Genomic DNA, 26,373 nt, shown 5'->3' on the forward strand with positions numbered 1-26,373 from the left:
CATAGGACTTTGTATTTTTTGTTAATTAATTCAAATTGCTAAAAAAGTCTTTACATTTTCTGATTTAAATAACGGTTTTGTAAAATTTTGGCTCCTCAGATGTGCTATATCGATTTAATGATGGTTATAGAATTGTCAGAAAATCAATAAAATCGACAGAACGATATTCGTCTGACCATTGGAGGAGGGATCTTTATAGCTATCTTAGGTGCTAGTCTCAATTTTCTTGTTATATATCTATAATGAGGTGAAAAATTTAAATACATCCACAAAGTTCGGTTCTTGGGTGCAACCGGATTCGAACCTCTGTATATCACCCTCGGTCAAGCGGAATTATTCAATGCTTCCATCCATCGGCATCTTAAAACAGCCCTCAAAGCACATAATACAGCACAATGGACAGAAATTCTTCTCTTGCCCTCTTAGGCATACACTCAGTAAATTCAGCTCAACTTGTTTATGGCACAACATTAAGATTACCTTCTAATCTAGTAACCGGTGATGTCCATAAACCAGACCTTAAATTCCGCATATGTAAACAGTTTATTGCAGACAATGAGTTATTTAAATCCTATTTCTACAGCCCTACACGGTAATTCAATCATCAACTCCTTATTAAAAATTTGTTCTCATATATTTTTAAGATCTGATAAAGTTAATCCTCCATTGTCACCACCTTATACTGGACTTCATTCAGTCGTTCACAGAAATGATAAAAACGTTATCCTTGATGTAAGCGGAAAACTACTACAGTTTCAATTGATCGCTTACCACCTACCAGATGACGTTACGCATAGCCCCTCTTTATCTCTTCCAGTTTCAGCTACCTCCCTATGGTGCTTTAATCAAATATTCACCAGTAAAAGTGGGCATAAGGTCCGATTTCCCAAGCATTTAGTCAGACTATATTCCTTGAGTACAAACTTGTATAGTCAAAAGTCTTTAATCCGGACTCGTCGGGACCTTCGGTTATTCCGGATTATAGATCATCAGTTTAAATCTGGTAAGATGGCATGCAGAAATTATAGAAATAAAAATATGAAACCGTAATTTATGAAATAAAGAACAATTATGATCTAAAGGGTATCAAAATTTACAAAAAAAAATCTTAATATTTATTTGTATACTTTATTAAACATTTCTTTCAATGTAAGTTGTTTAAGTTGCTTCGTTTTATGTGGTAATACATTCTCTTTAATTCTATAAACAGACATAATTTCTTGTTCAGTTACAAAGTTCCGCTGTTCAAGTCCTCGAGAATACCGACTAATTTGTCAATCGAAATTTTTTCGTTTTTAGTAACCTCTGTGTCACTTTCTTCACTATCGGAAGCGAATTATAATGACGAGGAATTTGATTTAAATCATATCAAAGACGAAGTACATCGAAATTAAATACTACATTTAGTAAGGAATTATAAGCCAAATAAAATAAAAACATCTGCCCTGAAGATAAGGATAGTGCTAACAGATCAACTTCCAATTCATTGCGCGCCGCAGCGCCCCCCCCCCCCCGCCGCAGGACAGCGTGAAATTGATAAACAGATTTCGGAATGGTTAGAGAAACAAAGGATATGCCTTTATCCGTTTTTTGCAGCAATTCCACTTTTTTTTTTGATAGACATCGAAACATACTTTCGCTTTGTAGATCCTTTGGGAGCTCCAGCATCGGAAATTCTATTTGACATAATCGAAAGTTCAAGCTTACTTTTATAAAATTGCTCGAACAGTCTGCAAAAAATAATAAGCCGCATCCAATTCGAAGATTAAGGAACAACGCAATCTGCAACATTAACTGAATTAGATAATTTTAGCTTATACCGTCCGTTATATATTAAACGCGCATGCGTAAACGTATTATGCGACACGCATATGCGCAGCCGTAAAGGTCTTACGCGCATGCGTGCGCAGAAAGTTTGTAGCTTTGATGTCCAGATTATAAATCATTTCGGATTATGGGTGTCCGAATTAACGACTTTTGACTGTACCATTAATTTAGAAAATTTAGTAGTCAATTGTTCGGCCTGTTACTTTTTCTTAAACTTGTGCTTATTTAACGTTTAGTTTTGCGCATATGTTACTACTGCATCTATAACCATGTATAGTACATTTTTATTACATTATACTACTTCATTTTCTATATTTCACTACTTTATCATTATATCATTTTCTTTATATATTGTAAATAATCATTACAATTTGTAATCGTGTCTTCGTTACTGGGTACATACACTGTAGCATGACATTCATACGAACGAGAGATGCGCCTCGTCAGCCAGTCAGCAAGAGGTGCATATCATGTGTTATATTTTACGTCACAGCTTCTCTGTCGCCTCTCCTTAGAGGTTCTTTGCCTCGGAGCCACTTTTAGCTTGTGCCGTTGAGAGGAGAAAGACTGCTATACAATGCTCCCAGTACAAATCTCATTTCTGTGGGTGAAATAAAATATATTTTATATTAATGCTGTTCCATTCATATTTAGGGGTTAGATCAAACAATATCACCTTTAGCACCACCAGATCGTTGTGCTTCAGCTACTCAAGTGAAGGGGCGTTAGCATTAACGTTAGTGAAATCCAAACGTACCGTATAAGGGCCATCTTATCCTGCAACTGAAATCAATCCTAAAAAGGCTGAAGTAAAAAAAGTTCATGTGTGTAGAGTCAATTTTTTTTTCCCCTGGAGGTGTGGAAAATGAATAATGCCGTCTCCGTGACTCGAACGGCGGACCTCCCGAATCTCACCGACTATGCTTCCAATTACACTTATGGATTCTTGACCAGTTTCCATCTTATCTTGGAATGTCGCAAAGGTAGTGATGAGCTGTCTTAGTTGCTCATCCATCGCTCATTTCACCGGTATTCAGTCCCCTTTCTGACACCAAAAAGTGTTTCGAGCGTACAAGTTCGTAACAGATTGAATTTACACAGCTCCGCAGATATGTTGATGCGATTTATTTTATCAAAAGAAGCGTCAGAATTCTGGAACTTTCCACAAAGATAGTCGTCTAACTCTTCAAAATATCACAGAGTACAATCAATAGTTACCCTTTCAAACTAGCACGAACACTAAACACAACGCAATGCAAAGCGCAGAAAAAGCTACCCGGGGATATCTCAGTACTACGAACTCACGCTCACCTAACAGCTAACAACTGAGAGCAAATGCTATCTCCGGCCTTATACAGGGTGTCTCAGTACTACCTTTCAGAGCTTCTAGCTGGGGTGGGTTGCACCCCAGTCATTCGGAAACATATAGTAGTTCGGAAATGGTTTCCTGCTGCGCTAGTGTACACAGAAACATTAAAATTAAAATACGCCAGGTAAATTAATATTCGTTTTAATTAATTTACATGAACGAAAGTAACATGGCTCAAAGATATTGTTCGAAGTTTCGTCCAACAACATTTATGCACCTTTGACATATACGGCGCATAGAATTCCGAATATTCTGAAATATTCCAGGCATATCTCGAATTGAATTTCCTCGGCAGCTTGTGCGATTCGTGCAACCAGATCCTCGGCATTTTCAACGGGGGGTGTCATAAACTAGTGTCTTTATATGCCCCCATAAAAGGAAATTAAGACAAGATAGTCCGGTAATCAATCAATGAGGTCACATCGATGCCGAAATCTGTTCGTCATCTAAACGTTGTAGCATAACTTGTTGCAGAAAGATCAAGTTAAACGAACAATCAGTTAAACGAAAAGGCAACGGGTAAGGTCCGATGAGGTGATCCCCCACAATGCCGGTCTTAACATTAACCGAAAATGACTGCGCGACACGATATCTTGTTGCATGAGGTTCTCTACCGCCCAGAGATAGGCGTTATCTGCGTTGTATATTCCTTCCTTTGGGAAGCATACCTCATCGGTGAATGGCACGTAAGAAGGAAAATGGGGATCTGTAGCTCGCTTCTGAAGATGCCATTGCGCAAAAGTAATACGAGGTGCATAATTATGCGGTTCAGGTGCCTGGATACTCTGCATGTGATACGCATGCATTTCGTTTTCGTTTTCTCTGAGAATTCTCCAGATGCTGGAATGGGAAATCCGACTGCGTGCGCTACACTTCGCGTACTCAAACCTGGAGTGCATTGTACCTGATGTGTAGCACATTCTCTTTGATGTATGGAGTCCGTGTTGATCGTGCCCGATTCATGGCAGCTCTTTGAAAGTAACTTGCTTCAGCTAACCTTACAAAGAAATTATGGCTAGGTGTACGCCTCACAGGCTATGGTTCCGCTTATAAGCGCTTGTCGGCTGGCCCACTACTATTTGCAGCCCCATATGTCAAATGCATATCGGCTAACTCCGCGCTCGCATAATATTCATCTTACTAAAAGTATGACGGTGTCATCGGCAAAGAGTGCAAGATGAACAGGAGGGTCTTTAGGGATGTCTTGCGTATAAATACTAAAAAGATACTGAGAAAGTGCCGACCCCTGTGGGACACCAGTTTTGATTACTCTGGTGGTTGAGTAAGCATTACCAATTTTGATTCTGAATGTTCTGTTGCTGAGAAAAGAGGCTATTAAGCGAATAAAATGATCTGGAATATTGAGAATGATTAATTTGTAAATAAGGCCGCGATGTCAAAAGCTAGAACTGATCAACAGCTAACTTATTAACAGCTAACAGAACTCAGATTCATTATTCAACATTGCAGAAGAATTTGGAACGTATCCTTCATTACAATTGCCAATAGTTTCATTCTAAGAATAGCAAATAACAGTACGTCCTCTTTTTGAAAAATTCTGCAGTTACTTCCAACATAAAAATATAATAATAAAAAATAGGAGTCCTTTTCAGTTTTTTAATTATTTATTTTTAAATTAAATAAATATGTTTGCAACATGATTTGAAATTTCTCTTGATAATTTAATTTACAGTCTATGGCATCAGACAAACACATAGACAATTGTAAATAAACAGTTTCGCGATATTTTATTAACTTCACAACTTTTCATAAATTCAAAATGTTCTTAATTATAAGTTTACCCAAATTATTTGCATTTATGGTGCGAAAATTTTTACTGCCTGATAAAGTGTTTCTTTTCTCAGTATTTATACTATCAACATTACTTTTTGTTCAAGGTAATCTTTTGTCTTTTTGAGAAGACTACGTAAAAATATCAGTATTTTTCCCCCTTTCTTTTTTTCTTTACCTCCCCTCCCTTTTTTCCCTAACATAAGGTAATAAGTGCATAATCCGTTTAAAATCATTCAATATGAGCAACTGCGATATTTTCAGTTTTCAAAATAATTTATATTTTTTCACACTGTCAAATTTTCGTTCTTTATAGCTTTATTAGTTTGTTAATGTTAAGCAGTGTTTTACAGGGATTAAAATGCGTATGCATTGTTTCTATACGTTTACTTTTAAGAAGTGAATAATTATATAGCCAATGAAATGCCCTTGTAGAAGATATACTTTTCCCCTTCATATAATAGTTTTCTTAACATTCTGTTTAAATTAATCAACCCAGCAGTAAAATTTAATTTTTCATATCTAGTATTACTTACGCTGGGCGAACATTATAAACTTCCAAAGAATGCCTATTACATATGCACATGAAATTAAGGTATGCAAGGTTTTTGTTGTTTAAATTTTAGAATTACATGAATAGACTTTTTATTCTGAATGCTAAAGGTATCAAAACTATGTAGAATTATTCTAAGTTAAATAGCAAAACCTATAAAAAATGCCGTCATTTCTTCCTTTTGTTGTATTACATAAAAGCATGCTTAGTTTTTACCTCATCATTAAAAAAGCTGGAATCCTCCCCACATTGCTATTTCCTTATTAATAGTGAGCTAGTCAATTGTAGAAGCAATATATTGCTTTCAGTTCGAATAACTGTAAATTTTAATCAGTTTTTACTGATCTATTTTATTCATTGTTAAATCTGAATAAATAATAATAATTTATAATTGATAAAACTGAATAATCAATAAAAAAATAAATTGAATGCATTCTGAAGAGTGATCCTTTTCTTCATAATTGAAAAAAGTGTTGAATGAAGATGAATTTTTCTGTGCTTCATTATTAAAATGGACATCACAAAAGTCTTTGCTGTGGTGATATTTAGAAATATGCACGGTGATATTTAGAAATATGCACGTAAAACACCAAACTATTAAGGTTGCTAGTTCTTGTGATTAATCACAGTGGCCACTTTAATAAGGAAGTAATAGTTTTCCTAATTATTAAATATTTTTTTATATTCTCTTTTAATTAATTTCACTATATTGGATGATTTTTGTAAAGTGTAATATAATATCTGATTTTTTATCAGCAAATTTATTCATTTCAGTAATAATCCTTCAGAGGAAAATATGTAGCACAAATTATTCTGAAATCAACACAAAGAAACGATGCAATGAAAGAATTAAAAAAATTGTGGTACCTAGTTATAAATATATATATACACTGTGTTTAGTGTAGTAGTTGCCCTCGCATTATAGTCCCACCCCTGTTTTGAAGCGGAAAAAATCACCAAAAGTGTACAATATTGTGTGCTAGATTTCCCCACATAATAGTCGTGTTAAGACTCACAATGAAAAATTGGCAAAAAAAGTGCGACTGTTATGTGAGTAAATATGGTATTTATAAAAAAGTACCAAAACCATAATTATAAATAAGTATCAAAACCAGCATCTAGCAGTTCATCTGACTTGCATGCTTTTCAGCAATGAGTATAAACAAAATTTCATTCTTTTCCTTTATGACATAAAATAAAGTTTTTGCTGTTCAATTTGGAACAGCAGCCAAAAGAATATTTATTTGATTCCATGCAGCGTTCATTGAAACCCCACTGTGGCCGAAGACCATACCTGATGCTGTTCTCGCTTTGAGTGAAAGAGATTTTTTTTCTACTACAATAATTTTTTCACATGTGATTGTCATTATTAGTTGAGTAATTCAATGAGTGGCATGTACCTCATGCATGTAACTGTTCCAGTCTGTAGTTGTATTGTGGTTCATCTTCAGTTGAAGTTCACAAAATTGGCTGATCTTTAGAATATGGTAACTGGTAGTTTGGCGACATTTTGGAGGCGATAAAGGTTACTACCTGGGACTTTGGTAATAATGTGAGCAGTACTCAGTTCCGATTACGCATTATTTTGTGTGAGGGAAATGAGAGATCATGGGGTATGTCATGTGATATTAATGGACGAATTACAGTTCTTTAATCGGAAAAGGAGGGAAATCGGGAAAAAATCTGGAAATTTTGTATTTAGCTTTATTCTGTGTTGTGTGAAACAGTGTTCGTTAATTTTTGGATCCCATGGCCCTAACTAAAGTGAATTCGAAATGGGTATTTAATGGGATTGAAAGGGTTAGTAATAAGTGTTTCTTTAAGGTTGTGCGAGATAGAAGTAAAGATGTTTTATTAAGTTATTTATTTTACCTGGTACCTTGCTATGAACTATAAGTATGATTTTAAAGATCCTGAAACAGAAATAAGAAAAGTTTATTGGACATGTAATCAAGATTCTGAAGAAGATTAGGTAAGTTAGTATTTTTAATTATTTGAGGATATTATTTTTATGCATTGTTCTAAATGTAAGGAGTAAATAAAATAATATGGTATTATTGGAAAATTGTTATTAGCAATGATTTTTATATTTTAAGTAGTGTTTTTGAATTTAATTATATTTTAATTAAATGATAGTTATTTTGTGAATTATATGTTTGTAGGAATTTGGTATACATTAGAGTGGAAGTAAACGTGCATGGAAATAATTTAAATATTTGACACTAAGTATTTGTAACCATTTGTAATGTTTGCGGTATGAATTAGTTGGTGACGTTTATAATATAATAGATAATGTAGAGGTAAAAGTTTTTGGATGTTTTATTTATTTTATACGGTGAAATATTCATATTTGGAAAGGGTATATCAGGTAATCAGGGTATATCACGATCAGGTAATTTCATATATGTTCTTTTTACCGGGTTTAAAGATTTAGAAAATTGTCATGCATTTTCGTAAAATATTTTTAATTTATGAGAAAAAAGCGGTGTACATGGATATAGTGAAGAGTGTGCGCAATGCCATTTTTGTGCAATTCTGGGATGTTTTTATAAGTAAAAATAAGTCGACGTGTACATGGTTTAGTTATATTTTAATTAAATGATAGTTATTTTGTGAATTTTATGTTTGTAGGAATTTGGTATACGTTTTAGTTGAAGTAAACATGCATGGAAATAATTTAAATATTTGACACTAAGTATTTTTAATGTTTGCGGTATGAATTTGTTGGTGACGTTTATAATATAATAGATAATTTAGAGGTAAAAGTTTTTGGATATTTTATTTATTTTATAGGTGGAAATGTTCATATTTAGAAAGGGTATATACGTTTTCGCAATCAGGTAATTTCATATATGTTCTTTTTACCGGGTTTAAAGATTCAAAAAATTGTCATGTATTTTCGTGAAATTTTTCTAATTTATGAGAAAAAAGCAGTGTACATGGATATAGTGAAGAGTGTGCGCAATGCCATTTTTGTGCAATTCTGGGATGTTTTTTTAAGTAAAAATAAGTCTACGTGTATGTGTTATTTTGAAAAATGCGCAAGGGGTTTGCTATTGTGCACTTTTTCCCAATTTTGCAGTGAATATTTGTCATGATTAAGCAGTTTTGTTAGATAAAATTTCTAGCATAAGTGTAATTCGACTAGTAGATTGTTGGAAGAAGTGTTCAGTAGATAAAAAGAAAAGAAACATGTCTTTACTTCGTGAAGACAAAATGGCGGCGGGAAAAAAAAATAGAGGGTTGCTGTAGGAGAGTTGGTCGCCAAATTTTTGCCAAAAAATCGCCAAGTTACCATAATCTATAGATCAACCACAAAATTCTATAGATGTCGCACAAAAAAAATAGATGAATCTCATGTTGTAATCTTCCCTTACAAATCTAGTTTTGTATGGAAGGTGATTTTTAATCCTTTGAACCAATTTTTTTTTATTATTTTTTCTCATTACAAGATTTATCCCTGCAGTACCATTTTGCTCTTGAGTTATTGATAAAGTATAATTTTATCTCATGATTCTTTGAGAAAATTTTCTATCATGAATGATGCATTTTCTTTGAAAAATTCTGTTGTAGCTTTTTGTCCTTGGGCAATTAATAAATTATTAGATCCATAGCATTATTAAAAAATTATATCCGTATTTCATGGTGACTTGAAAATTTACAATCATCTAAATTTATGCAGTCTGAATTCATGCACATTTAAGAGAAACCTAAATTTAAGTGCAATTTACGATTAAAATGGGTGCCTATGATAGGTTTGGCACATTTGTGCGTATATTTTCACTGCAGCTTCATGTGATCCTGAAAGCAGAATTGTACCAGAAATCACACAGATTGATATATGAAACTAATGTATTTCTGAAACTTTTATTTCCTAACTTAGATTAATAAAGCTAGATTTTTTTAACATCCAGTTCAGCACATAATTTAATCTATTAATGAACTGTTTTTTGACATGACCATTGCATAAGTTTTAATTGATTTTTATCTTAAATATTGTTTGATTTGAAAAAGTAATGGTACTTTTGTATTATTACGACCATTTTAGTAGAAACCAACGAAACTTCAGAGTACTCTAAACTCTGGTAACCATGCACATAACAATTATTCAGGTAATTAAAATCATTTTAACTTCTGTGACTCATCAAAACTTACTGCCTTATATTTTGGTGACTACTGCTATATATGTAAAGTGCATATTTTGTCATACCCTTTAATATTATCTTTTTTTTTTTGCCACCACAAAAAATATATTTAAAATCCTAATATTTTTCTCAATATTCATTATCATTCTATCATATAAAATGCAAGAAGCAAAAGTTATCACAATCCAATTTTAGTTATTTAACACATTCAGCTAACGATATTCACATATTTCAAACTTATGCTTATAAACCTTCATTTTCATAATAGCAAGGAGATAAAATAGCTTTTACATTATTGTTAAAAATTAAAATATAAGAAAATATACTTCTGTAGTATTTGTCATTCTAAATGCTTGAAATATCCATTTAGAAGTGTAAAATCAGTTTGTACTAAACTAATATGCATATTTTTATGGAAGGGATTTATGGATATCTTTTTGTATCATATTTTTCAGTATAAAATACTGTAATACACCTAAGCATCCTGAAATTTTTTAGAATATTCTGTAAATAATAAAATGTTCTAGTTTCATATAAGTATTGTTACATGCATGCATATGAATTCATAATAATATATTGAATGCACAAGTCTGATAAAAGGTTAATAAAATTTATTCTTATTAAAAGAAATATATCAGAACGTTTCAGAAATATTCATACAAGTGTTCACAGTATCATGCAATATAATCAGTAGTTATACTTCAATCAAACTACTAAAAACGTTAAAATACATTGCAATGCAAAGCGTTACCTAAAGAGAAAGCTAATTCAGGTATCTGAGTTCACGTGGAATTAAATAGCAATAACAGTAACCAAGCAACTGAACTGAGCACAAATTGTTCTGCTTTAAATAGTTTTTAACCGGCCATGCGAGATAGTTCTAGCATTTTCTGCTTCTTGAGATTTCTAGAAACCAACAAGAGAAGTCCCTTAAAATTTGTCTCATGCTGCATTGCATGGGGAAATACAGCAATTTTAAATATAATTCTACTAAAATTAGCTATCTAAATAAAAAAAAATTGTAACAGTATATACAGTAAAAAGTCCGAAATCCGGATTCCTCGGGACTTCGATTCCAGATTTGGGATTTTTCCTCCATATATTAGATCATCAGTTCAAATCTAGTAAGATGGCATATAGAAATTATAAAAATAAAAATATTAAATAATGAAGTATTTAAGATCTAAAGGGTATGAAAATTTACCCCCCCTCCGAAAAAAAAATCAAAAAAAAAAAAAAAAAAAAAAAAAAACCCTTAATATTTATTTGTTTACCTTATTAAACATTTCTTTCAATGTAAGTTGTTTAACTTGCTTCGTTTTTTGTGCTAATACTTTCTCTTTAATTCTGTAGACAGACATGATCTCTTGTTTAGTTACATTATTGAAGTCCTGTAACTGCTGTTTTGAGAATTCTGACTAACTTGTCAATCGAAATTTTCTCGTTTTCAGTAACTTCTCTATCACTTTCTTCACTAGCGGTAGCGGTGTTTTCTGAATTTAGAACCAAATTCATTAATTGATTGATGATTGTGAAGCATTGTCATCACAATGAAAAACTTTTTTTTTGTATCATCTTCATTTATTATTGCTTCTCCACATGTCTTTATAAAATCTGTTAATTGGAAAATTTCACCTTTGTTTTAACCTTTTAAACCTTTTAAATTAGTGGCTATCATCATCAAATTTAGCTATCCTTCACTTTACGTATTTGGTTATGCATCATGAGCCCGCTGACTAATGACAAGTTCTGTTAAATTTTATCTTGATTCTATTGCGCAGAGACAATTAGCCTGAATTATATTAGTTATTTATTATACTTATATCTATTTCTTGCACATGCTTAAGGCTTATCGGAGTTCTGAATAAATAAATTTCCACATATAGTTGAGCCTTGTTGAGCACTGGCACCAGATATCTTACCGCCAAATGCAGTCTCTGTGGGTGCTAAATTCTGCGACTCAGTGTGGCCATATGAGCTCTGGCGCTGGTTCTGGGTTTACGTGAATAACAAATCAATTATTCTTAATTCAAATAGCCCTAAATGTAATCTTTGGGTCTATGAGTATCATCAACAAAATCTACTTTTAACATATGAAAGAAATTTTTGGTAAATTTTTCGTCAACATTTAACTTAAATCTGTAATCATCGCCAAACGATAAAAATGCTTATCGTCAACATAAAATGTTACCATACTCCTTTATTATTCAATTACTAACATAAAAAAATTGTTTAGGCATCGGATGGAAGGGTAACTAACCCTTTATTATTCCAATAAGATTTAACAGAACTCCGTCGCACCTCCCTATATACCTTTTCTAAATGGTGTTGCTGAAAGAGCAAATAGAACTGTACTGGAAAAAGCTAGAGCAATGATACTTGAGCAATGATACAAGCTAGGCAAATTTACCAAAATTCCTTTGGGGTGAAGCAGTACTTATGGCTGCTTATGTAAATAATCGACTCTCAAATAGTTCAATTGACAATCGTGCTCCTTATTTTCTGAAGTGTGGCTCATTACTCAAGTTGTCATGTTTTGATAAACATGCGGTGATGAAAGGAAAGTGTAATAAATAATGCTTCACCAGGTTCGTATCAGATCAACGATGTATCTATGTGGAATATTTCGGTTTGAGATGTATGCCAAAACACATACGCAGCAATGGAGCCAAATTACTGATGGTACCAATTTATGCTAAAATTATTGCTTCTTCAATAACAAGGCATTTTATTTAGTGTCAAAGTGAAATTAAGAATCGAGATTCTCTAGATGTTTTATTATACGCAGAGGAGGGGGGGATCAAATGCACATGCATAAAGCACATGAGAAAAACTTTGTTGGTGGTATTGACGTCTGGATTTTAGATCATTCTGGATAATGGACGTCTGGATTTTAGACTTTGTACTGTATATTATTTTGGGTAACAGAAGTGTTTGATAGAAGTCCTTCTAAAAACTGCAGAAATTAAATTGATAAAAAAATTACTGATTTACATAAATTAGTTGATTTGGTTGAATTTAAGTTAATATACCTGTTCATGGAAAGTTATTAATTATGTATAATTTATAGAAAATTTCAATTTAAATTCTAAAATATACAATTTGGTACTTAAGTATTATTTTATCGAATGTGAAAATTGGTTGCCATCAAACGGTGAAAATTGGAAAGATCCTGTCAAAGTTGCGCCGTTTGTTCTTGCCGAATTCTGAAGGAACTGAAGCCTCTTTATTTATTAAACGACCAGTATTCGATCTGCTTCATTTTTGAGCTTAGTAAAAAAGCCTTCATCGATTTCTACTGTTTTGTTAGGTCCTTGAATTTTACCAGAAGTTCTGTTTCAAAAGCTTTTGAGTTCCAACCTCCAGCAGGTAATTGTTCCAATATATTTACTGTTTTGCTGACTACATTTATTTATTATTATTATTATTATTTTAATGATAGAATCTTATAACTTTGAAAATAATCTGTTACTTATTGTATAGTAAGGCAGGTCCTAAATTTTAATCATTTTTTTTTTTTTTTTCTTTTCAAGATGATAAGGAAAAACTCATCAATAACAGTTAATTTTTATCCTTGTTCGTAGAAGCAAAACATAACTTATCGAGAATCAATTAGAATTATATCAAACAAAAGTGTTGATATTATGAGTGTGTTGTAGCATCACACTTATCCATAATTCGTGCTAAATCGTGCTGCTTGGCAGTAGTTTCACACTTGAGAGGAAAATACATAGGAACCATAGATTCCCTTGATACTCATCAAGCTTATTTCATTTGTAAGTAAGTCATTGTGCAGTTTTATGATATTTACCTCATGCATGTATTAACATTTCAGTGTGCTCAAGCACATGAAAAACCATGTTTAGCAGTTTACCACATTTTTTGGTCTTAAACTTCACAAAACCATTTTTGTATGTGGCTTTCACAGAAGTACTCTGTTACCTCAAAGTTTAATAGTAGTTAATTCCTAGATTGATTAAAGTCATGATGACAAGCGGAGCAGATTTTTTTTCACAGATGCAATATTAAAATCAGGGAATTTAATTTTCTCCAAAAGGGATTATATTCATTGGCACTTGATAAAATTTTAATATGAATAGGATTAAAATTTATCACAATTGTTTCTGATACAATGATATTTACAAGTACCTATAATTTATATCATCAGAATGAAATTAAATTATGGTACTCAATTACTTGAGTAGAATTTGTCCGAATTCCAGAATGCACCAAACTCTGGCAACCGTATGCATAAAAATAGTTCAGGTAACCATGCACCCAGCAGTTCTTCACTTTTAACAACCAGTGTTGTCATTTTGGAATACATTTATTTTTTGTTGTTGCTGTATTTCAAATTCCAATAGCTTTTATGGCCAAGTCATGATTATTTTTTTGTTTTAAACTCTATTTGAAAATATGTGCTTTGTGATTTGCCTGTATTGGAAGAAAATTTGGTACGATTTCTGATGGAATACAGTATTTTGGAGTAAAATTGCTTCAAAACTCTTCTCAAAACAATCACCGTAAAATTTCCAGCTGAACGAACAAACAAAAAAAAAAAAAAAAAAAAGGTTTATTGATTGTTTTTTGGAATGAATACATAGCCGAAATGTAAAATATGCATGTGTGTAATAAATAATTTTTTTCACAACAAAAAGCCATTGTTTCTGTAAAATTCACCAAACTGTGCTAAGGTGGTTGCGCTAATATGCAAGTACTTAAATTATTATGTCATGATGATAGGGTTATTTTAGACTCTAAAGGATCGTATACCGAAGTCTGTACTTACACACATCTCGTATTTTGCTTAGAAATTCTGCATAGAAAGTTTGAATACCCTTTATTCCTTTTCTAGCTTTTGCTGCTTCTCAGATAATATCTTCAGGATTTTTATCTCAGCTTTGATGACATTTAACACTTTATTTAATTCTTGCCATTTTTTTCATAATTCTCTCCCCACTCTTGCATTTTACACTTTCAAGTTCAGTTATTGAAAATTTCACTGTACAGAGTTATAAATCAATAAATTGTATCAGAAGTTTAACATTATGTTTTTCTGTATTTCTTATTTATTCTTATATAACTGTTCATTAGTTATTATGTTTTCTTTGTAGGTAATGTAGATATTTGCCACAATGTGTATCCACATTTTCATGCAAATGAAGAAAATTGCACATTAGTATGCAGTTTGAAATTTCAGCATGCTGTTTCTAGTGTACACAGTGATGAGGTTGCATTATGCATAAAAAGTATGGTATTTTACTATTATAGTATATTAAATTTTAAATTTTTGCATAAGTCTTATAAACTTGTGACTATTTAATTTTCAAAGGAAATGGTTGAATGAAATTGAGAATTGATAGTGCTATTCTATGCAATTTTATTTTAGCTTCAAGTTTATTAATTTCTTTTAATAAATTGAACGCTAAATCAAACTTGAGGCATTAATTTATCTTTTAAAATGACAATTTTAACAGTTTAGAGCAATGATTTTTAACCACTATGCCATGGTATGTACTTTAGTGCTGTGAGATCCTTAAAGTATACAATCAAATTTTATGAATGAATACAGTAAAAATTATTTTGTGTTTACTTATATATGCTGTGACTGTTCTCGTGAAATAATTCTTTTCCTTGTATGGTGCATGTATGATTTTCCTATACCTTAGTGTCGCAAGACTCCACTGTTAATACCCATACATAAGCGACATTAGAGAGGTGGGACAGTATGTAAGGACTGAAAGAAATTATCATAACCTCAGCCAATAAATTATTGTGATTTAAAAAAAAATCCATGCGCGTTTCCAATAAATGACAAAATTTCTGAATTTTAAAATAATGTATGTAGGAATTGCATTACACAGCACAAAGTCTTTAATCCGGACTCGCTGGGACTTCGGCGATTCCAGATTAGGGGTTTTTCTGGATTATAGATCATCAATTTAAATCTGGTAAGATGGCATGCAAAAATTATACAATTAAAAATATGAAACCATAATTTATGAAATAAAGAACAAATATGATCTAAAGGGTATCAAAATTTACAAAAAAAAAGCTTAATATTTATTTGTTTACTTTATTAAACATATCTTTCAATTTGTGCATGCGTAAAGCATACATTATGCATAGTTGAAGTTAGAAAATTACACCAGAAAACTATTTGATGTGTATTCGTGATATTTATAATGACGAGGAAATTGATTTAAATCATGTTGGAGTACATCGAGTTGAAACACTACATTTAGTGAGGAATTATAAGCCGAATAAACTAAAAACATCTGCAACAGTCTGCAACATTAACTGAATTAGATAATTTTAGCCTAGCTTATACTGTCTGTTATACATTAAACGTGCATGCGTAAACTTATTATGCGCATGTGTAAATGCATATGTGCATGCGTAAACACATTATGCGTTTACGCATGCGCAGAAAGTTTGTAGCTTTGAGGTCTGGATTAAAGACTTTATGCTGTATATAATTTTTTTACATTATTTTGCAAAGTAAATCATCAGAAAAAATTTAAAAATATGCAATTTTTGTATAGCAGTTAAAATATAAGTATCTACATAATAAGGACATTTGGCTAAATGGATTAAAAAACTCTGTAAAATAAGGATAAAAAAAAGACTCAGTGCTTTTTTTTTTTTTTTTTTAATTTCAAAGAATAAATTTTTTTTTGGTGACACTGTTCAAAGCATGTTTTGTCTTTTTGGTACAGGCATAGACCCTGCATACATTTATCTTCGTCTATGAGGTTTCTTTTTTGTGCTACAAAATGTACACTGCCTGGATCTAAATTTCACTGGTATATGTCCAGCGTTATTTAGTTTTTTTTTCAACTGGCACATGCAATTAAAATTTTTTTTTAATTGGGGGGGGGGCTGGGTCTTTTTGGCTTTGGTGCGGATCATTCATTTCCCATTCATACTTATTTTATTCATATTTCATCCAATAATATTCACAAAATATTTTAAATTTAAATAAAACTCTATGTGATTTCTATTTTTAATTATAGCAAAGTATATTTATATTAAATTTAAACCACAGGAAATAATTTATAAAATCACAATACTAGCTTGGGGAGCAAGTGTGTTGAGGTCAGGGAAAAGTCTCTGGAAAAGAAAGACCTTTTTACTGAGCATGTATTGTTTAGTAATAAAATAACTCTGTGGTTTCAAAATCCCTTATCTATATCCAGGTATAAATAAAGATTCCTATTTGAGAAGCAAAGAAACGCCATTGTGAAGAGCAGTGAAGGCATGACCACCGAGCCTCTAGAGCAAGGATGTCAAACTCGCGGCCCACAACAAATATTTTTGTGGCCCGGCCAATATATCGGCAAATAATAACATATAATAATAAAATAACATATCAACAAAGAAAAAAATGAAATGTTTACTGCTAAGTAATTAACGATAATTTATTGTGTTGTTAGATTACTCACAGCGAGCTGACACACACACTACTTAAATTACAAATGCGTGTGAGTAGCTTGCGTTCAGCTACCTTCGGCTTTTGGGGGATACGTGCACTCAGAACTTGTACGCATTCCCCGATAGCCGAATGTGGCCGAACTCATGGTCTCAGTTTTTCAATCATAGTTTTGTAGTAATTAGATTTGCTTCATGTTGCCTTAGCAAAACAGACGATTTTTGAAAAGACAGCTGCGTTGGAAGGTTAAAAATAGAACAGCACGTGCATTTAATACCTAATCAATAAATATCTCGTAATTGCTGTTGCCATCCAGAAAAATATTTATAGATGTTTCCAGTATATTCGAGAAATTAATTATAAAGCTTATAAAAGCCGAGAATAAACAACTCATCTCAGTAGTAGCTGTAGTTCTAGCGAACTGTTTGTTTACTTAATGCTGTGATTGATTTGTAGCGATTTTGATTTGTAGCAATTTCGCTGTGAGATAGAATTAGTTTCTCTGTTTTGAATTGATTTTTGCTAAACGTTTGACATTTTGTGATATTGTTTGAATATTTTTGAAGAAATATTTCAGCATTTTGATTTATCTCTTGCGGAAAGAATAAATTTTTGTTAACTTTTTAACGTTAACCGTGTTTATTCCAGCCCTTTGTATTCAGTATGTCTATATCAAAACCAAGTGGTAGTAAAATTAAACGAAAAATCGCTGATGAACATAGAATATTCCAAGTAAAATGGGAATTAGAATATTTTTGCTGGGAAATAAAAGATAAAATAATCTGCTTGATATGTAATAATTCTATTAATGTACCAAAGTTATATGATATTAAACGTCATTACGAATAACACAAATCGAAATATAACAATTACGAAGGATTAATGAGAGAAGAAAAGTTGAAAGAGCTCGAGTTAGGAGTGAAAAAGCAACAGTCCATGTTTAGTAAAGTATTGCAAGAAAATGAAGTGGCGGTACATGCAAGCTACGTCTTGTCCAAGTTGATAGCTAAACATTCAAAACCTTTTACTGATGGTGATTTCATCAAGGAATGCCTAATGAAAGCTGGAGAAATTGTCCTGGAAATGTGAAGGCTTTTCAATCAATTTCATTGTCTCGAAATAGAGTTGCGGAAAGAGTTACTGATTTAGCCACGAATTTAAGGGATCAGATCAAAGCAAAATCATCTAGTTTCGAAAGTTTCTCCATTGCCTGTGATGAGAGCACGGACATTAGTGGCAAAGCTCAATTAGCAGTGTTTCTTCGTTCTTGTGACAAGAATTTTAACATTTTTGAGGAATTACTGGAACTAATACCGATGCCTGGTACTACCACAGGAGAAGACTGTTACTTGTGTTTTTGGACTTCTGCAGAAATACAATCTACCTTTGGCAAAATTAAATTCTGTAGCTACAGATGGCGCTCCATCAATGACCGGGAAAAACAAGGGCTTCGTAGCATTACTAAGAAAAAAACTTAGTGAAATTCACGGTTCAAACATTCATCATATGCATTGTATTATACATCAAGAAGTTCTATGCACGAAATTAATAAATATGGAGAATGTTTTGTCATATATAAAAAAAAGTTATAAATTTTATAAGATCTCGAGGTTTAAATCAGCATCAATTCACTGCTTTCTTAAGTGAGTTAGATAGTGAATATTCGGGTTTGCCCTACTATACTGAGGTACGTTGGTTATCTTGCTCCAAAATTCTCAAACAATTCTGGGATTTGAAAGAAGAAATATGTCAGTTTTTAAAAACAAAAAATCAAGACGTAAGTTTGTTTTACGATCCAATATGGATACAAGATTTATCTTTCTTGGTTGATATAACCAAACACTTAACCGATTTAAATTTATCGTTACAAGGAAAAGATCATATCATTACGAACATGTTTGACATAATTAAAGCATTCAAATGTCAACTAGTTCTTTGGGAAAAACAACTTAAAAATGAAGATTTGACGCACTTCCCGATGTGCAGCATGAACAAACAAGTTTAAATGATACTTGTTCATATCAAAAATACGCAGAAAAAATTGCAAATTAAACAACTGAATTTGAAACGAGGTTTAATGATTTTAGTTCCCTCAAAGACATTTTTTTTGTTTTTGTTTTCTTCGATTTATTATTGACTCAGTACCCAGCCATATGCAAATGGAGGTGATCGAGATTCAATGCAACTCAAATTTAAAAGCAAAATTCATTGAAGTGGGCGTGCCTGAATTTTACAAATATTTACCAGCCAGGTTTCAAAATACTCGAAAATTCGCATATGAAATTATTTCCATGTTTGGTAGCACTTATCGGTGTGAGCAGTTATTTTCAGTCATGAAAGGTAATGAGTCTGCTATTAGAAACCGTATTAATGATGCTCACCTCTTCAAGAAATGTTGTAGGATGGATTGACGCAATTGACATCTTTATCTATAGGAGATAGGCTCTTGTGAAAGCTCCTGCTCTGGTAAAGTAGAAACTGGAGCTCTAATCAGAAAGTGATTTGGTCTGAGAACTTCAAAATCTGTAGGATCCTCAGAAATTGCTGTCAGTGGATGTAAGTTGAAACAGGACTCGACCTGAGTGATGAGTCAAGCAGGCCTCGACCTGAGTGATGAGTCAAGCAGGCCTCGACCTGAGTGATGAGAGTAGTGAATCTGTATATGTTAGTATTGCAGATCCTACACTTTGACAAAGATGATGTTTCATCGACTTGACGGCCGAGTTCTACAAACCACCAAAATGAGGGGCTGCTGGAGGACAGGGAGATCCATTTTATACTTTCAGAGGCAACATAAGCTCGAACTGATTCGTACAATTCATATTTTTAAAAACACTTCTTGATCTCTTTATCAGCTCCTTTAAAATTAGCGCCACAATCACTGAAAATCTCTACTGGTCTACCTCTTCTTGCAATGAATCGTTTCAGAGATTTTAAGAATGCATTAGAAGAAATATCTTCAACTACTTCCAAACAATAGCATGCATTGAAAAGCATACAAAAATGCATACGTAGCATTTGAAAGACCTTTGACCACGTTCAGTTCGGTATTTGATCATAAAAGGATCAGTGAAGTCTACACCAATATGATAAAATGGCCTAGTATATATAACACGCGAGACAGGTAAATCGGGCATGATTTGTGTGGCAAGTTTGGCTCTATATCTGGGGTAGATAACACATTTGTTCAGGACTTTTCGAATGGAAGATCGAGCAGATATCCAAAAGCTTTGCGTCAGAACACACATCAATAACTGAAGTGCAGCATGTAAATATTTTAGGTGAAAATATTTAATGATCAGTTCATTGATGAAATGCTTTTTAGAAAGAAGAATTGGATGTTTTTCATTTTCCGGAATATTAGCATTTCTTAAACGACCACCGACACGCAAAAAACTTTCTTTTCCTAGAAATGGATTTAAGCAGAGGATCTTACTATTGGTTTTCAAGGGGAGTGATCTAAGTAAATGCAAAATTTCTTCCTGGAATTCAGAATGTTGAATCACTTATTTTTGCTTTCTCGACCTCTTCTGTAGTTAGGAAATCTAACAATTTCTCCTCAGGATGAGAACAGTAATTCACAAATCTTAGACAGTAGGCCAAGACTTGAATTAATATGGACTACGAAGAATATTTAAAAATAACAGCAGGTTCTTGAACTCCTAAAACATTGATATTAAAACACTTCTTTTCTTCTTTCAAGGCAGTTTCAGGAAGAGAGAGTGTCTTTAGAAGTAGAAAGTTCTTTATTTCATCTATAGGTCTGCTTAACCAGTCAGGATCTTTGTTGTTAATTGAGAAGGTAAGATACCTCTCGTACCTAGGTCCACTGGATTATTGATTTCTGAAACATGACACCATTTCTCTTGAGGAATCATCATCTGAATATTGGACACTTTATTTGTGACAAATGACTGCCAGCAATAAAGTTCAGAAAATAGCCATGCCAGCGTTATCGCTGAATCTGGACGCCTATTCTATGATCACTGGATCTGTCTACAACTTGAGCGAACAATATTGACTCAAAAGAACCGGTATGGACAGCCATCACAACTTATCGGAGAAAGCCATTCTGTGGTCCTCAGTTGGAGGGCGGGTGGGTCCATTTAACTTTACTGGAAGGGGACAAGGCTTCAAGGAGCTTTAGACCAATCGCAGTACAGACGAGTGATGAAATTTATAGCGTGCGCTGGCTGAAGTTCTAAGAATATTCTCCCATTATTTCACTAACTCACACGCTGCATTTGTAGTTCGAAAAAAAAATTGCACAAAACAGTATTATGATCAACACGCAGTAGAATATGCTGCTGTGTTATGTGAAAGAAAATCTCGTTTTTTAATGGGAAAGTTAACGCAGGAATTTAGAGGTAAGAAATAAAGAGTGATATGGGATACCATGAAAGCAATGGTAAATAGATAAGAGTAAATGAATTAAGCTTACTTCAAATCCTTTTAGAAATAAACAATTTTAATTATTTAAATTTATAATATGATTAATTTGCATTACAATCTAATAGCAAACTAAGTTTTTTTTTTTTTTTTTTCCCATGTTTACATTAAAACTGTTTTCCCGCAATCTATTTTACAGTTACTATTCGAAAAATATTTCTTTAAATAAGAAATTAGAAAGAAAATATTTCTTTCTTAATATTTCTTCCCTTTTTCTTTTTCTATGAAAATTATTTCTTTCAGGAAAAGAAATAAAATTCATTCGCTATTACAGTATGGCCGATTGCTGCTGCATTCAATTATCACACACGCATCAAAATGCTTTATTTTAAATAATTTATTCTATAATTAACATGAAAGAAAATATTTTTTCAATATAAAATATATAACCAAAATTAAACTAATCTATCCTGTATGTGTGATTAATTCGTTTTGCAATTTTTGTCACACAATTACTAATACCTTTTTTTCAATATTACATTGCTGTTATTTTAATTTTGTATATAAGAACTGCTCAGTTTAAATATTCTTCCTTCTCAAAAGATTTTGTTCTGTGAAAATAATTAAAAGATAGTAATATTTTCACAATGGAAGTACTAAAGTAAAAATAATCAGTGTAGGTCTCCTGCAGTTCAAGTCCTTATCAAACCAGCGTTTCGACACATTTTAAATAGAAAACTAATAATAATCAATATCTCTTTTACAATATAAAAATGAGAATGCTATGAACAGTATTTTTATTTATTTATTTATTTATTTTAAGTTTGCAAAGGAACAATGATTTTTTAATACTATAATAGGTTACAAAAGTACTATTCCATGAACAAACCCTCAGTCTTATAGCATTGTTACTTTATAGCATAATACAATAATAATACAGTATAATTCTGCTAACAAGCCCACCAGCCGCCGAGCAGTAGAGTCGCTGAACGCAGGTAGTTTGGTCCGAGATTCGAATCCCGCGAACGAGCTGGACGGCATTTTCGTGGCTTTCCCCATGTGTAACGTGTATACGAGCCAGTTTCCCTTAGAAAGTCCTCACTTAGAAACCAGTTTTAAAACGTATTAAAATTACACACACACACACACAAAAAAAAAAAAAAAAAAAAAAAAAAATCTGAAAGCTTTCAGATTTTATATTACTCCCAAAGGGCCATTTTTTAAACGTTTTGCGTGTTACCTTTATTTATTAAATATCATGTTTTTCGCACTTAAACCATAAAATTCAATTCAACAGCAATATCATATAATTTAAAAAAAGCATATTTTTAGAATTTCCGATACATAGTCTCGCGCGCTAGAGATGAAAGTGTTTTTTGCCATTGCTCGCTTTGAAATCGTTGGGTTTCTTAATCAAAAATTCATAAATGCTTTACAAAATATGATATATGAAATGGATAGTAATACAAATTCTCAGTTCCAAATTTGGGCCTCCAGATGCCTATATTAGGATGGAGGATTACGTTATTCAGAATTTCATGGCTCTAGGTACCGTTGTTTTATCACAGTGCGAGAAACATTGATACATTCTGCAGATTCCCCATTATTTAGTTTCTTTAAATATAATAGAGTGCGATAATACTTGGTGGCAACGATTTGAAAAGTGAAATGCCATTTATCGTGAAACGCCACAAAATGGCAAAACGAAATTAATAGCCCCTCTGGGCTAAAACTTATTTTTAAAAGTATCACACTAGTAGTAGTACAACTACTGAAAAAAATATTATAAATCTATTTTATAGTTTTATTATTATTATTATTATTATTATTTTAAATTTTTATTTTAGTGTGAATTTCGCGTAATAATGAACGACATTTTTTGTGTTCACAGTATTATTCGTAAGGTATTCAACTGTTAGATTTTAAAGTAAACATAATTCTTGCTGTACATAAATCGAGTAGAAGCTTATCGAATGTCTATATTTGTATTAAATGAAGAAGGTTTATGTGCTTGATAAACTTATTATCTTCTACATTTTTAAAGCGTACAATTACAATTTATATCTATAATTTCAGGAATAGTATAACCTTTCTTTCAGTAGAAATTACGTTCTTGTTTTCTGAATGTGGCTTCAAATACTCTCTCAGTTCATCCCAAATTAAAATAACTATAAATTTTGGCAATCTGAAATACGCAATGAAAACATCTTTTGGCAGAGCAAAAGCATCAACATATTTTCTATAAATTCGCCATCGATTCAGAGATCTACGACGGTATTCTTCGTTTAAATATGAAAAAAATCAGCGGCGAAAACACATACAAAGCCATTGTCTACTTAGTACGTCAACTGGACAACCCTGATTGACGACGCGGCAACACTTTTTCACGCGCTTTCGACAACTTCCGTACTCAGAGAATATAGGATGTTGGACAGACCTGTTTTTTACTAGCAGCGACATCTGGCGGCCCACAACTTGCTGTCGACTCTCGTAGCGTAGAATAACCGTCCTGTTCAGACTATGATGCGTTTAACTGGTGCAGAAAAGTCTCTTAGGAATGCATGCAACAAATTTGCTAGCAGTAAAGCTGAACCTAATTCTAGATGTGGCAGAGATTGGATTTTTAGAGGTGAAACCTTCGTTTTAGAGGTAAGTAAAGAAATGTTTACATCTGAATTTTCTGAAATATATCTCACATAAATCATGTTGCAATAAGCCTTTTCAGAAGCATCACAGAATGCATGAATTTCTAGTTCAGCACTTCGTGTTTTCAATACACATCTAGGTATTTTTAGTTGTTGGTTTAGAGGAAATTCTTTGTGAAAGGATATCCATCTCTTTGTCATGTCTTCTGGGATGGATTGAACCCAAGCTAAGTTGTTTTTCCACAGTTCCTGAAGGAAGGTTTTCAAAAATATCATGCAAGGGATTATGAAACTCAAGGGATCGAAAACACGTGAAACTTCTGATAAAATTTCTTTTTTTGAAAATGTCAATTTGTCTTCAATTGGTTGAACTGCAAAATGAAAACGTTTAGCTTTTGTATTCCATTTAATACCAAGAACATTAACTTCTTCATCTGAACCAACATGCATCAGATCTTTTTCTTCCTCACTTGGTGGCTCTTTAAATATTAATGGAACCATTTTCGAAGCCATTTTCGAAGGTTGGATTCACCTCTCTTCATCATATTCTTTAATTCATTCACTAGCTCTAGAGCTTCTTGCTCTGATGAAGTTCCACTCAGAAGATCATCAACATAGAAATCGCTAAGGGTAGCATGTGAAGCCAAAGGAAAATTATTTTTCTCATCTAAAGCCAATTGCTGCATAGCTCTTGTGCATAAGAATGGCGATGTTCTGCTGTAGGTGACAGTGAGTAATATATATTCTCTAACTGGCTCTTCAGGACTTTCTCTCCAAAGAATTCTTTGCCAATCAGTATCCTCAAAATTAACCTTGTTTAAAAATTTTTCTATAACAGCACTCGCCGCAATTTGAGCACTTCTAAAACGAATAAGGATAGTGAGTAACTCATCCTGTATTCCCAAACCTATCATTAAAAGATCATTTAAAGATTGTCCAGATGATGTCTTGGAGGAACCATCGAAGGCAACTCTTAGCCTTGTTGTAGTGCTCGAATCACAAAGAACAGCGAAATGAGGAAGATAGTATGCATTTATTTTTGTAGACTCAGATTGTGAAATCAGTCCATATATCCTAATGATAGATATTCACGCATAAAGTCTGTATATTGTTCATATTATTTACTGTTGAAGGATAAGGAATTCTCCAAGTATTTCAATATGCGGAAGGCATCTGTCTTGGAATTACTGAGAAGGTGAAGTATGGAAGGGCAACCTCATGACATATCTTCCATCAGTATCCTCTACAGTGCATAGATTTAAAGTGCTCTTCACAAGCCTTTTCATCATGACTTAAGGAGCTTACAGCAGGTACCTTGTCTAGTTCCCAAAATTTATTTAACAATTTATCACTGACTAATTGAATGGTATTAACCTGAACGATTAAATTTTTGTCAAATGAGGGAACCCTGCCTGCAATTAGCCATCCTAATTGAGATTGAACAGCAAAGAGCTTTCCGTCTCCCAATGAGAGTGTCTGACCTTTAAGTATTAGAAGTGCTATATCCACACCAAGAAGAATATTAATGAGTTCAGTCTTGTAAAAGGTTGCATCTGCTAATGTAAGATCAGTGAAATGTTTAGAAAAAGAAGGATCCAAATTAACGTGCAGAAGCTGACTCACTATTTTCTTGACAATGTAGACAGAACTACCAAAGGAAGGATTTGACAAAAAATGAGTAGTAAACATAATCTGAGAAACACCATTTGTATGAGTGTTTGATGTACCGAAACACGAAATTATCACATTCGTTATTTTTTTGACAAACTCTATCTTTTTAGGCAATTGTTTGTTATTAAAGAAGCTTGGCTGCCTGGATTCAAAAGAGCACGACAAATAGAAATTCTACTAGAGGAATCTGTTACATTCATTAGAGCCGTGCATAGTAGCACCTGGGTATCAGAACCCAAATCCGAGCAACAAGAAGTAATCGAATTTGAAACAATTTCACAATTTACATTAACGTCACCAGTAGTAGTTTTAAAATTGTAAGGTGCAAACACTTTAGCATCCACAGAAAGACCTTGTTTATTAATTGTATTCCTTGTTGGAGGATTAGTGCTACCTTCAGTAGTGTCGTGAAAATGTGATAACATGCGATGGGGTTTCGTACATTTGCGACATCAATAAAAACTCCTGCAGATTGATTTAAAGTGAAATTGTGTTAAACAATTGAATCAAGTATTTTTTGATTTTACAAAACTAAGTCGTTTTTGGACAGA

At 32.7% G+C, this 26,373-nt stretch overlaps 1 protein-coding gene across 1 annotated transcript in view; it reads left to right on the forward strand.

Annotated features, from left to right (window-relative positions):
- Positions 1 to 4,909: 4,909 nt before the first annotated feature.
- The window catches only part of LOC118199808 (uncharacterized), a 43,546-nt gene continuing 22,082 nt past the window's right edge, over positions 4,910 to 26,373 (forward strand). Inside the window, exons 1-2 of the mRNA XM_035371669.2 lie at positions 4,910 to 5,094; positions 14,800 to 14,934. Coding sequence (XP_035227560.1) covers positions 4,977 to 5,094; positions 14,800 to 14,934 — 253 coding nt within the window. The 5' untranslated portion in view covers positions 4,910 to 4,976. The remainder of the gene's footprint in view (positions 5,095 to 14,799; positions 14,935 to 26,373) is intronic.

This window comes from Stegodyphus dumicola, chromosome 2, assembly GCF_044657685.1.
Source record: "Stegodyphus dumicola isolate Sdum_Otavi_A_Nest chromosome 2, ASM4465768v1".
NCBI classification, from domain to species: domain Eukaryota; kingdom Metazoa; phylum Arthropoda; class Arachnida; order Araneae; family Eresidae; genus Stegodyphus; species Stegodyphus dumicola.